This window comes from Onychostruthus taczanowskii, unplaced genomic scaffold, assembly GCF_017590055.1.
Source record: "Onychostruthus taczanowskii isolate IOZ18803 unplaced genomic scaffold, ASM1759005v1 scaffold48, whole genome shotgun sequence".
NCBI lineage: Eukaryota > Metazoa > Chordata > Aves > Passeriformes > Passeridae > Onychostruthus > Onychostruthus taczanowskii.
The window spans coordinates 3,453,832-3,468,121 of NW_024502347.1; the positions used below are offsets into that span (position 1 = coordinate 3,453,832).

General features: G+C 37.8%; 1 protein-coding gene across 3 annotated transcripts in view; it reads left to right on the plus strand.

The window, feature by feature from the left end:
- The first annotated feature begins 608 nt into the window (after nucleotides 1-608).
- Nucleotides 609-14,290, plus strand: part of HACE1 (HECT domain and ankyrin repeat containing E3 ubiquitin protein ligase 1) — a 46,335-nt gene continuing 32,653 nt past the window's right edge. The window contains exons 1-8 of one of the 3 annotated variants that reach the window (XM_041414908.1): nucleotides 609-785; nucleotides 5,381-5,435; nucleotides 6,544-6,633; nucleotides 8,454-8,558; nucleotides 9,863-9,938; nucleotides 10,265-10,396; nucleotides 11,263-11,345; nucleotides 13,599-13,695. In XM_041414908.1, coding sequence (XP_041270842.1) covers nucleotides 710-785; nucleotides 5,381-5,435; nucleotides 6,544-6,633; nucleotides 8,454-8,558; nucleotides 9,863-9,938; nucleotides 10,265-10,396; nucleotides 11,263-11,345; nucleotides 13,599-13,695 — 714 coding nt within the window. In that variant the 5' untranslated portion in view covers nucleotides 609-709. Of the gene's footprint in view, nucleotides 786-5,380; nucleotides 5,436-6,543; nucleotides 6,702-8,453; nucleotides 8,559-9,862; nucleotides 9,939-10,264; nucleotides 10,397-11,262; nucleotides 11,346-13,598; nucleotides 13,696-14,290 lie in introns of those variants that run through there. The other 2 variants (XM_041414909.1, XM_041414910.1) reach the window with 2 other exon arrangements.

Genomic DNA, 14,290 nt, shown 5'->3' on the forward strand with positions numbered 1-14,290 from the left:
AGGAGGCTCAGGGCTGACCTTATCACCTGAAAGGAAGGTGTAGCCAGGTGGGGTTGGTCTCTTCTCCCAGGCAACCAGGGACAGGACAAGAGGACATAGTATTAAGCTTCACCAGGGGAGATTTAGGCTGGACATTAGGAAGAAGTTTCTCACAAAAAGGATGATGAGGCATTGGAATGGGCTGCCCGAGTAGGTGGTGGAATCACCATCCCTGGAGGTGTTTAAAAAAAGACTGGATGTGGCACTTGGTGCCACGGTCCAGTTGACATGGTGGTGCTCAGTCATAGGCTGGACTCGATGGTTTCAGAGGTCTTTTCCAGCCTGATCGGTTCTGTGATTCTGTCCCGCTTAGGTGCAGCCCCATTCCCTTCCGTGTTTCCCGGGAAATGAGCCCGCACGGGCAGGATTACCTGGCAGGGGCGGCTTCAAAAGGCATTACATTTTTATTTTTATTTGTAACAAGCAGACGTTTTAAGATTCATTTTCTACGACATTTGAAAATTCACCGCCCACATCGCTTTCCTGCCTTGGCGAAAAAGCGAACTGAGGGAGCTCGCCACCGCCCCCAGCTCCGCCCCGCGCATGCGCGCAGCACCCCGGGGTGGCGGCGGCCTGGGCGGCCTCGGTGCCGCCAGCGCCGCGATGGGCTGAGTGGGGGCGGGAGGTGGCAGCGGGGGGTGTCCGCGGCTCCGGGCTGGGCGCTCCGAGGATGGAGAGAGCCATGGAGCAGCTCAACCGGCTGACCAGGTCCCTGCGCCGCGCCCGCACCGTGGAGCTGCCGGACGGTAGGAGCGGGGCCCTGACATAGCGGTGGGTCCAGGCGGCCTCCGCGCCCGGGCCGGCGGGGATGCGTTGAGGCGGCTGGGGAGGATGGGAACGGGCTTCCTCTCTCCGCCTCTGACAGGCTCTGTTTGTTTGTGGCGCTGACAGCAAGAGCGGCGTCCCCTTCCTTCCCCCGCTGCCCCGCCGCCTCCGTGGGGGATCCCTGCCGGCTGCTGCCGCCCGGAGCCCGGGCGAGTGGGAGGCCGGGGTGCCGGACACCGGCTGTATTCCCTTCTGAATCCTTCGCCAGGTGCCTTGTCGATGACAGAGTAGTGATGAAAAGTCTTTGTGGTGGTTTTTTTTTTTTTTTTTTTTTTTTTTTTTTTTTTTTTTTTTTTTTTTGGTTTGTTTGTTTTTTAGTGGTGCTGAATTGAAAAGGTATTGTAAGTCACTGTCCCCCGTCACAGCTCTTTCTTTTTGGCTCTAAATCACTTCGCATGGGTGCTGGTCCCCCATATCAGGATGGGTTTGAAGTCATGTGCTGTCACTGTGCTTTCTTCAGTGTTTACTTTTATGGATGAGTCTTTGGCTGCCGGTCTGCCAGCTTTCATCTCCGGTGGTGGAGCAGAGGGAGTAATATTCTGTTTTCTCTATGCATTCCCTGTTTGGACTTCCTGGTGTCCTCGTTAACTGTGCTACTACAGCCTTCATTTGTTGTCACCTGTCACAGTTCCAGTGTCTTGCAGTGCAGTTGCTTGTAAATTTCACTTGACAGGCAAGTTTCAGGCAGATTTTGCTTCGGCTTGCAAGCCTTTGAATGGCAGCAGTGAAAATTGATGTAATACTATTAACTTAAGCTTAGACTTAGAGAAATAATGGAGTAGCACCAGTTTAACTAATTGAAGATGCTAATATGAATAACGCTTTGCACAACTTGTGTCAGTTGGAGCTGCTTTAAATTTACTTCAGTACTAATGTAGGCAAATTGATTCTGAATTTCATCTGTTTTCCTCACATCTTGGGCATTTTTATCTTATAGTTCATAGGCAGTTGTGTCTATGGAATGGCAGTGCAAGTGCAAGCCTTGAGACCTTTGGAACAAGTACTTCCATCATCCCCTAGTGCAAGTGCAAGCACTGAGACCTTTGGAACAAGTACTTCCATCATCCTGTAGTGAAGAAGGAGTGTGAGTTCTATGCATTCCTTAGGAATTGCATGAAACAAATCAGTGGGACTGATATAAGGAGATAAATAGGGTTAACACACTGAAGTCTCAAACTGCATTGCATGAAGGTCTCTGATCAATGGCCATCCAACTTTGGGTCCGTCTTAGCTCTTTAGGTATCTTCTTTCTTGACCTTGGTGTTCCTTAGGTTCATGCAGGTCTGCCCAAACCCTTCTTGAGAAGCAGGTTTGGCTTGTAGTATCTTGTTCCAAACATGTGCTGACAGGATCAGCTTGGAATATTCCACACTGGTCTGGGATAATATATAGTTTGGTGGCTTGTTGTGTGCTGTGTCTGGTCTCTTGAATTATGACTCCCCCCTCTTTACCCCCACTGTATTTGAATAACTTTAATTTAACATTCAGTTTGAAAGATACATAGTTTACCCCTCCATCCTTAAAGTGAGAATCATGGTTCTCTCACAGGAAGTGGAGATGTATGTTTGAATTTACTTATGCTGAAGAAGGCAATAAATCCCAATAAATGGAAGTATTAAACTTCCATTGCATGTGCCATAGCCACTAGGGTATTATGTGCACAGTGCTGACACTTCTTTTAGATTGTGATCTCTGCCAACTTCACAACGGTATCTCTGAGGAAATAAAGTAGTATCTTGCCAGGGCAGGATTCTAGATAATGAATTTCAAATGTTTTTTTCCTTAAAGCAAGTCTTAACACCTGAGTCCAATGCCAGTGAATACCCTGAGCTTGCAAGTAAAATTATTTTTTTTTTTTTAATCACTCTCCCGAAGTAGTGTTTTATTCCTTAAAGCAAATCTTAACACCTGAGTCCAGTGCCAGTGAATACCCTGAGCTTGCAAGTAAAATTATTTTTTTTTTTTTAATCACTCTCCCGAAGTATCCTTCAGCAATTGTTTTCTGGACACTTGAGAGCTTGACACAAATTTCTGGATGCTACTCTTAAGGTTCAGTGCCTGAAAACTAGGTCTTGCAGCCCAAAGCTGTGACACTATGTTTGGTGTGCCTTTTTTTTGTCTTTATATAATCACGATTTGGAAAGCAAGAATATAAGTTTGGTGAGTCCATGAGGTGTATAAGGCTTTTCTCTACCTGCTGTCATGTAGTTTGTGTCATTTGGAGTTCTTTTTTTATGACTAGAGAAAATAATCACCAAAAATAAGCATACAAACTCCTTGGTCCCACACCCTCTTAATTACTTCTTACAGAAGAACTCTGGGAAAATCTGCATGTGCTCCACAGCATAATTTCTGCTAATAGAATAGCAAAGGGCTTAGTTTTGTAACTGTGCCATAAATGCCTGTTATGGCCCAGCTACTCTTGTATTTAACTATTGACTTTTTCTAGATCACTGCACTTGCAATATAGTTAAATATAGTTAGAATCAATATTAAGCATTTCAGTTAAGTGTGCTGATATATTTAAAAGTTTTTTTTCACCTTTTTTTGGTGTCTTGTATAGGGCCTGATTATGGAAATATATAAGGATGTAATGTTTAAATTTAGTTGATGTTCTTAAGTTTGGCTTTTTTGTTTTATTTGGAAAGCTTTATCTTCCTGCCCAGAGCTTTTTGAAACAGAGCTTGAGATTTTTTTTTTTTTTTTTAGTTTATTTATACTGGGAGCTAATCATGGATAGATTTTGAAAAAGTGCTCAAATATTTTTCACAGTTGATATTTATTTAGCATGTATTTAATTTTGTTTCAGGATTCTTTCTCTCTGTGTCCCCTCCCTCCCAGCTTTTTCTTCCCCCAACAGTCAAATTCTAGGGGTGTGTGTTGGAGATTGGGTATCTGATGCTCACAGAACTCTGCCATAAGGAGCAATTTGTAGAGAGTTCAAACTTGAGAGCTTGGTGATGGCTGGTGACTCTCTGCAATGTTTAATCATAATTTGGTGTTTTGGGAGGCTTGTGTCTCCTGCACCATGTGTTTGCTATGAGCAATGTTATTTTTTTAAATATTTGTTTTAAAATTTTTATAGCTGATGAAATGTGATTTGAATTTGACTTATCTCTGTCCAGTGTTCAAAGGCAATAATAGATTGTTAGAAAGAAGCATTGTTGCTTTCTTTTGTTAGCTAGGGACACACAGCTTCAAATAGCTGATAGCAGCAGTAACCTTGGAGCACTGTAGAACAGTAATAACAACAAATAGCATAGCTACAGCATGATAACCTCTTGGATTCCACTTCATAATTCTGAAGAATCTTTATTTAGTATGAACTAAATGTCACCTTGCCTACCTAGTGGAAGTAGTGAATGTGTAGAGGCACGGTATAGAAAAGACACGAGATACTGTGCTTGTTTTAATTCTTCCTGTTCTGGTTGCTTTGTAATTTTGGATCAATGAAGGTGATGAGGAAAAACTTGGCATAGAAAAGACACGAGATACTGTGCTTATTTAATTCTTCCTGTTCTGGTTGCTTTGTAATTTTGGATCAATGAAGGTGATGAGGAAAAACTTGAAAATAATTTTTTTTTGAGAACAGTCCTGTATTTCTATATCCTGAAACCATATACCTGGGTTCTCAGAAAGCATAGCCCCTCCTGTCATAAGCTGGTATCTACATGAACATTCTGTGGAGATTGTACTCTCAAAAATGGGTAGCTTGTTGAAGGGAAAAATTATAATTAATTTTCCTTAATAAAAGAAAAAATTAATGCACATTAGTAATATTTATAATTGTTACATGTTAAAATAAGTTTTGCCAAATTAATCTTCTAAAAAGAGTATTTTACTTCAGGAAGTCTGTAAGTGACCAAACAGGCTCATTACACCCGTGCAGTGTGCTGGCGTTTGCAGCAGTAGTGGTGACAGAGTCTGTGTGGCTGAATGTGTGTTCCCACCACTGACATGAATCTTTGTGTTCTGGCCTTTTTTCATTGCCTTTGAGTGTGAAATACGAAACTGATTAGAGATTAAAAAGTAAAATGAAACTTATTGCACCCAGGTATTCAAGTACAGAGACAAAATTGAGTGGTTATGAAGTAATTTAAAAAAGTCACTACTACAAAATTGTAGTCTCAGGACTATGGAAGTCACCTTGAAAGACAGGAAACTTCCTTCTTTTTTAAAATTAAATAGTTAAATGTTTTTGTTTTGTTTGGGTTTTTTAATGCACATCTCTTAAAAAGTTGGGTTTAATTACCAGAATTGTCAATTCAAATAAATTGACTTTGTAAAAGAAAAAAAGCCACCTTGAAATTTCATGTATTACAATTCTGTGAATTCTCTCTTTTATCTAATTGTGATGGCTTTTTCTTTATAATGAAACTTCGTGTGTGTAGAATCTGTGTAAAAAAAATTATCTATTTCAAGTGGACACTTGAAAATGTAAGTAAGTGTTGCTAGATACATTTATTTTCCATAAAAGATACCTTTGTGGTAACAGAGTAATTAAATTTCTTCCCAGATAATGAAACTGCTGTCTATACACTGATGCCGATGGTTATGGCTGACCAGCACAGGTGAGAGCTTCTTTAAATTTACTTTTTTTTTTTTTTTTTTTTAAGGTCTGAAATACCCAGCCTGTTTGCTGAAGTCATAGCTCCTAAAGCTCCTAAAGACTCTCAGAAGTCTAGCTGCTGAATTGCTGAGTTCTGTTCTTCTAATTTGAAGTTAGTCACTGACTGTGTGCATCCCAGCATACCTTTACCTGTTTTGATTTATGCCATAAACCAGAACTGGGATTTGTTCTGTTGAAGCACATAGGAAAATTTGTCCTAGGATAAGAACAAAAGTGTTGTTTTATAACTGTCTCTTAGTTATGAGTATGTATTTATGGATGACATGGAAGCTCTTAGTCTCATTAGACTTCTCAGAAAGACGTGGAATAAGAGTTGGAAAATGAGATTGAAGCTTCTGGAATTCCTCAAATGTATTCCTTAGTTTCACTTACGGAGTTGTCCTCAGTGCTTGGAACCTAGAGGCTGTGTAATGCCAGCTAAGTGGTGCTTCCTTCACATGAATTTTGTAGGGAAGCAGGCAGTAACTCTTACTGAAAGAGAAAGCTGCTTTTCCAGCCAGGATAAACATTTTTTCTGCTATGTAGCATTTTGAGATCACATGCAAGAGTTTTAAATTATGTGATCAGCCCATTACTGGAAGTGGAAAGGTCCTATTTAAATTTTTTATCCTGATCTTGTGTCCTTCTACTTCCTCATCATGATTTCACATACCAGTCTTCCCTCTGAACTTTGCCTATGTTTGGAAAATGTGGTTGGGGTGATTGTGATAAGGGAGAAAATGGGAATCTATATTTTGTTTAAACCAAAGCTGTTGAAATGCTTTTCTTTTGTATTTGTAAAGAAGTGATTTGGTTGTTTGGTCTAATTCCTACTAGTTTGCATTTGGAACAATTTCCCAGTGTCACAGTTCATTTTTTATGTACAGTAAGAAATGGAAAGGTATTGTTAATCAGTAAAGAACCCTATGTGATATCTTAGTAATTAGTTGAAGGGAAAAGAAATAGTGATTAAGTAAGAAATAGAGTACTTGTGTACAACTTAGAGTATAAACTTTGCTTGGATACTGTGAGCTATTTTTAAAATTAAAAAATTATTTTTCTATTTGAAGGTCTGTCTCAGAGCTGCTGTCTAATTCAAAATTTGATGTGAATTATGCCTTTGGACGTGTGAAGAGAAGTTTGCTTCATATTGCAGCAAAGTAAGACTTACTTGAGTCCAGTCCAGAAGTTAACAATGAAAATATTGCCACAAATCTAAGGCACCAATGTAAGCTGGAAAACTCTGTAGTGTCAGTTAACATTTTGTTTTCACGCTTTTTGTATCTCGTTTGTTCTTCCTAGTAATGTGCCTGCCTCATAAAGAGGACAGATTTTACACATGGTATGAAATGGCTTTCCAAATTCCAGTGAAGGAAGTCTGGCTAGATAATTTTTTACCTTTCTGTGAAATCTCAAGTCTTTTAAAAAAATGCAGCCATGATGTGCGTGCTGTGTAGCTGGATTACTCTTGCCTTTGTAGAGGTAGAGAACTCTGATTTGCAGGTGCTGATTGTTTTTGAGGTATTCTAAAATGCAGGGAAGCGTTTGGATATTTTTTGGGAAGCAGCTGTTCCAAAGTCCTTCACCGTAACTGGAGGGAATATATCTCAGGAGCTCACTGCTAATAAGTTTTGTATCTTGGATAGGGGGCTTCAGTGCAAATTTTGATTTACATTATTTATTGTTGGTATAGCTCTTCAGTGGGGATGACTCTATTTTATATGTAACTCTGCCAAGAGACAGATAGGTTACCATCGTATAAATAGAAATTAACCAGATAGTTTCCTGAAAGGTCATGTCAAAAACTAAACTTTAAACTGATGAATGACTACTCTGTATTTATCTGCCTTTTTAAATATCTTGAAAGTTCTTACATTTAAATGGTTAAAAAAAATGCAAAAAAACCCCAAAAAAGAAATAGTAGTAGTATTGCATATATATAGCAGTATTTGGTCACAATAAAGGTGGAAATGCCAGCTTCTTAAACAGACTATTAGAAATAGCTGTTTCCCAACTATATCATCTCAGAATTACATAGTACTTGTATAAAATTTACTTAAGGAAGTACTTACAAAAATGTGAGCAAATTTTTAGCATGCGCTTTAGGAGTATATTTGAAAATACACTGAACTTCCTGATTCTAAAGATACAAGAAGTTGTGATACACTTAGTTTCTGGATTGTCTTTCATCTTGACTTAGTTATTGGGTCGCAAAGGGGTCATCAAGCTGCTGGTTTTGCAACATATTGTTAATCTTCATTTTCTTTGGGTTGTTGTGCAGCAGTTCTGATGTTGGGAAGATTTGTAAAAATGGATTAGCTGATACAAAAGTACTCTGTTTATCTTTTCAATCAGCTCATCCTCGTAAAGAGTTCAGGAGCAAGATAAATATGTAATGCAGAGTTTCTGTCCTCTTAGTGACACTGGTTATCATGAAGAGCTGCTATATTATGTAAAGTAAGAGTTCAGCTCTTTATTACAGGTTCAGAATTGATAGCAGAGAAATATTTGTACTAGCAAATAAATATTTGTACAAGTTTTAGAATTTTCCTGATATTCAAACTTCTAAACATGACTTCCAGAGACAGAAGCTTAACAAACCCCAAAATCTTTCATGGAAAATTCAGTTAATAGATTAGGGATGAGGGAGGTGAGAGGAAATTGAAAGCAAAACTTTTAGAACAGTTTATAGTTTAAAGAATTAACAGTCCTAAAGACTCAGTGTTGTGTTTTCAAGTCATTAAAATCACAGAGAAGGCTGGCATCTATTCATTGCTACCAGTTATATTTGGTCACTTCTTGCTGCATTAAGTGACTTTCCTTTAGCTTTGTGTAGCCTGAACTATGAGGGTGTAAAACAATTTTATGTAAAGATGTTCTAGTGAGTGTGATCTCTACATGGTATTGCTTTTGTCTTTATGCCAATACCGATTTGTAAATATCGTTGTTACAGTTTTCCCCTTTCTTATTTTCTTCTTAGCTGTGGATCAGTTGAATGTCTTGTTCTGTTATTAAAAAAAGGAGCAAATCCAAACTATCAGGACATCTCAGGATGTACTCCTCTCCATTTAGCAGCAAGGAATGGGTAAGCTTTTAAAGTCCTTAAACTCTTAAAATTTTTTTACATAATGTACTTGAGTTGACATGTTTTGTAATATTTTTGCATAGTTAAAAAACACCTTTGGTTTTCACTTTTGAAAATTGAGAACATGGAGGTTAAAATCCTTACTTTGAGTATTCACAGAATAATATTTTATAAATAGTAAGTCGTGTCTGAAATACTAATTCCAGTAGCAGTCATTTTAGTGTTTTCTGTTAATTTGGGGCATAGTGATTCTTACAACAGTAATTGAACGAGGGATACATTCACCTTCCAGTTAGCTGAGTAAGAAAAGGTTTTGGAGGGCCTGGAGGGGCGTCAGAGACTTCTGATTTTTCTGAGATAGTGTCTCTAAGAAAATTTTTCCTGCAAGAAAGGGAATACAAATTTGGCCTGCACAATGTTAGGAGAGAGGCAGAGAAAGAACTCCAAACCAGTGAGCAAGTACCTTTTAAAGGTCTTACTTCTGGAATTGTAGTATGTGAAAATGTGCAGCTGTGAAGGTAATGTTGTCTTTTTTCTTTTTAGGACGTGTGTGATACAATAAGTGAATTGTATCACAGCGGGTACTCAGGTGAGGAGGTGGTAGTGTTTAGTGGCTTCTGGGTTTGTGTGAGGTCTATTTGTAGGAGAGGAAAGAAGCAGGCAAGTGGTGTATGATGAAATGCAGAAATAGACTCAAGAGACAGTTATGTGGGAATGAGGTATAAGAAAGGTGTGAAAGGTACGAAATAAAAAGGAAAATCAAAATAAATTTGTAAAGGTAAAGCACTTAGAGCATTAAAAGTGTTAAAAAACAAACAAAAAAACGTGAATTAGGAAAAAAATACCTCTACTTTTATTAAGAAAGGGCTTGTACTTAACAAGGATTTGCATAGTTTTACAATGACTGTCTCATTAAGTAATGATTTAGTGGTGTACTGTAACATGTCCACTGGCATGTACAGGTGATGATGAACTTCATGGACTTCTATTAGATGAACTCTGGCTTTTTGTCTTGAGGGGGTGGTTCATGCACAGCTGAAACTGATAGAGTAGTGGTTAAGTGCTTCTGCACTTTCCACAAAAACAGCTGTGATTTTAGCCCTATGTTGTTGTTTGCTACCCTTGCACTGTCTGTGAAGATCACTTCTCTCTTTCACATGCTCAGTACTGTACTCCTTATAAATTAGAACCACCTGTTATGCTTAGAACAATGGTAAATTAGAGTTAGTGGAGCTCTAAGAAGATATTTAGTCTTTGTAAGTGATTTTTTCCGACTGAATTTTAATGTATTCTTTTGCTTACAGCCAGAAAAAATGTATGAGCAAGCTGCTGGAATACAGTGCAGATGTCAACATTTGTAATAATGAAGGCTTGACTGCAGTAAGTGCTATTAATTATCATGATGTTCATAAAATGAATGAAGAATTTGGAGATTCTTAGTTTTTAAGTTTTTGCTGTCTTGCATGTAAAACCAAACTGCTGTGTGTCCAGTGCCATCAAGAATCACAAGATGTCATCAAAATACTTAAGCATATGATTGTATTGGTCAAAGCTTCTCCTAATATTATGCAAAGCTTCTCTTTGTGAAAGTGTTGACAATAATACAGCCAGGTTTCAAATTTTTAATTTTAATTTTTTTTTAATTTTTATGGGATATATATATATAATTGCTAAAGGAAACAGATGTGTCATAATTTTGTGCTTAGATTCATTGGTTGGCTGTCAATGGACGAACAGAATTGCTTCATGATCTTGTTCAGCACGTCAGTAATGTAGATGTTGAAGATGCCATGGGACAGACAGCCCTTCATGTAGCTTGTCAAAATGGACACAAGACAGTAAGTTTCTAAACTGTATGAACACAATTGATTTGTGAAGAACTTGGTAATGCCTCAAGGTTGTTGTGTTTCTTTTATAAACTTCAGAGTAGTAATGCACATGGTAATGGCTACAAGTGTGAAGAATGCTGTTGTGTGTCTCAGTATTGAGTGCATGCACTTCCATGGGAGCAACTTATTTATTCTTGTGGAGCTGATTGATCTCAGTGCCTTTGGGAGTTGAGATGACTTACTGTATACTGTTCAGCTCCTCTGTAGTGCTGTTATTGGCTTGTTAATATCAAGTTTTTGTGTAATGTTAAATGTTTGAAAATGTTTTGCCTTATTTTTCAGAATATGTTTAATTCATAATTGTGCAAGCTATTATATGCTTTTGAAATCTGAAATATTAATTTACTGTGAATGAAAAATGAAAACAGAGTTGAGTCAGCTACAATTTAACTCTAGAAATAAACAAGTTCAAATAAACTCTTCCATTATTGATCTGTGTGAATAATTTTTATGCCTGGCCTTGTGTCAGGGCTGACTATTTATATTCAGAGTATAAGTCTGCATGCTTTACTTGAACTGCATTAGAGCCCTATAGAGTTACACAGATTGCCACCAGAACTATTTACTGCTAAAAAGAATAAACTCTAATTCTACCCAGATCCTTCCTGTTGTCCTTATCAGTGCTGGATTTTGGAAGACCAAATTCTGAAAAGCTGTTACCTATAAATGTAGCAAATTTATGTGACTGAAATGTAACAAAAGTTGTTTGAGAGTCTGCTCAGTGTTTTCGTATTTTACACATGCACTAAATATTTCTAAGCCAACAGAGTTTTCCACTGCTCTTTTTCTAAGGATGGTGTTTTGTTCTCTTGTAGACGGTGCAGTGCTTGCTGGACAGCGGTGCAGACATAAACAGGCCGAACGTTTCTGGGGCAACTCCACTTTATTTTGCTTGCAGGTTATATACTTTTAACTTTTGAATACTGGCCTAAAAGTGAAATGTTTTTTTCCCCTTTTGCAATAGCTGATGAGAAATTACAAAATATAGGAAATATAAAAGCTGACTGGTGTTTAATCATGTCTCATTTCTGAGTGTAGTTTAGTGTCTTATCTAAATACTTAGGTTAGTACTGCAGGCTTATGTACCTCTTTCTAACAGACATGTTAAATACATACCTGTACATGTTCTAGCATGAGTCATAAATTGATGACTGGTGAACCCTTTTCTGAAAAAATGAATTCTGCCAGCTTAGATTATTTTGAGTATGCTAAAACCAGAGCCTTTTATAAGGTAAGTTTGGCTATTCCTTAATGTACAGTATGGTATTACAGTATACATGACATGTGCATATATGTGTCAAAGTTACAATATTGAATTAAAATTACATTGTTGCTTTGATCAATTATGTTTTCTTCATAGTTATATTTCAAAATTAATCACATATGATAAATGATCTTTTGTTTTAATTGGAACATTTTTGCAAATTGTTAGAACATTTAAAATTTTTGCAATCCCTGTGCTTTGATTACAGGTTAAATAGCTCACATAAGATTGACTGTTTCTATAAGCAAAAGGAGAAATGGACTGGCCTGCTGGTCTGCTAAGAGTTACATTCTGGGAGCTGTGGTCTCTGGAGTGTAGACTTGCGTATGTTGACTTGTGGCAGTTAAGAAGAAGGGAGGTGGAGAATAAATAGCTGCTAGCCTTAGTCCTTGATTTAGGGACTGACATTGGTACACACTTTAAAAGAAGTAAGCAGCTTGTCTTGGCTTGGAAGTTTTTCACAGGAAGGGAATGTGGCAAGTATAGGAGTCATATTCTTTGGAAATTATCAAGTGGGGCATCTGGCAGAGTAGAATGAAGAGGTTGTACTACAGCAAACCTGAAAAGAAGGGTTGTAAGTTCCTGATGACAGGGAGGGCAGGATGTGGTAGCAGTGGCAGGTGGTAGCTGCAGGAAGGGTATCAGTATTCAAAGTCTGAGTCTGAAGCACCTGTTTTGTCAATGTGTTGGGTTGTGCACTTAGTCTAGAGAATTACAGTGAAGATGCTGCAAGTAGGCCATTAGTCTGAGCTTCTTTCTGACCTTTAATGTTTGTTTGCATTGGGACAAATCTGGTACATTAGATTAATCTGTTGGCTTCCTGGGCTGGAAGGACAGGACTGAGGAGAACTCATCTGTGAGTTATTGAGAGATCAGTGAAGCTACCTCTTGCCCCTCAGCTGTTAGTTGTCACTTTACCTGTGCCCTTTCTGAACTGACAACCTGCACCTATCAGGCTGAGGATGCAGGCAGCCTCTTGTATTCCAGGATGCCAAATACTGTTTTACTGTACATCCATTGGTGTAAAGGGTGTACTGCAAACTAGCTTGAGGAATAAAACATCACTGAAAAAACTTGCATCTGTAACCTTAATTGCTATGTCTTTTTTATCAGTCTTTCATTTCACCCTTTAGATGCTTCTCTGTGTTTGGCAGTGTATGCACTTAATGCTGGTGAAGGCAATATTGAAGTAATTGTTCCATGTGGTTTTAATGAAGTATACCTCTGATCACTGGTACTCAGTTTCTCATTTTTTTCAGGAGAAGGGATTTGGGAAAGTGTTAAGAGATATAAACAGTTGATTTTTCTATTTTCTAGGCAATGCTGGCATGTTGGGAAATTTTAACTTGGGGGTAACAAAAGGTCCTATACAACCCATAAGCAGATTAGTGAATAGACTTTGAATGCAAAAGTAAAACTCATCCCTTCTAGAGGATATGCAAGACATATATGTATAGAAATTAGAGCCCTTTGAGTGATGTAGTTGTCTCTTGTACAAAAAAAAATTATTGATAAAAATATCTTGCTAATATTTTATTGATGGTTAAAGCACTATTAGATTGTTTTTTTCCCAAACATGGTAGAAGTGAGCAAAGAACTTGGCAAAGATAGCTTCCTCTGTGAAGTAAATTATGATGTAAATTGAGAAAGAGCTCTCTTTTTGCAGGAAATGCAGCTCATAAATATTTGAGGCGAGGCTAAGATGAATCATTTCTGAATAATGAGAGTGACTCTGACTTCATAAATAGCCTGAATTTCGCACTGCTCTGTTGCAGTAACTATTTTCTTCTAGCCTATGTTGGTTTCATTTGTTAGATGCAGTAAAGACAGATTTAGGACTCAGGATCATAAATGCTGTATTAACTGTCATTCTTCTCTTTTAAATAGCCATGGTCAGAGAGACACCGCACAAATTCTTTTGATGAGAGGAGCCAAATATTTACCAGACAAGAACGGTGTTACTCCACTGGATCTCTGTGTACAGGTATTAAGTTAGCAACACTTGTTTGTGAATTTCTGTGACTTACTACAGTGTCACCTGATCATTATTACCTTTTTTTATTCTTAAAGCCTTTGAAAGATGGTAGTCCTTTGGCGAAACAAGTGCAAAATGTAATTTTTTAATAATGAAATTGATTCTACAGGCAGGTTCATAATTTCTACCCTTTACATAAGCCAGATGCAAGACTTATTAGAAAGAAATCCATTTGACTAGAAAGTTTCGGAATCCTTGGTATAATGGTAGTACACAATTTAGGTGTTTACCTGTTAGCAAGTAAGAAGTAAAGGCACGCAGAAAGGTGTGATTTTTTTTTTTAAATCTCAAATAATAGATTTTCTTTTCTCTTGAGGAGATGTTGCTATTAAAAACAAACAAAACTTACATGATGATGGCTCTTACTTTTCAAAGATATAGAAATATCTGGATGAGGAACAAAATTCTTACGTATTTTTAACATGGCATTTTCAACTGCAAAACTGTCTGACTTGTTTGATAGCAAGTACTGCTTGTACTGCTTGCTAAAGTGACTTTTTTCATTTGTGAACACTTACACTTTTTTCTGTCAGATCAGTTGAAG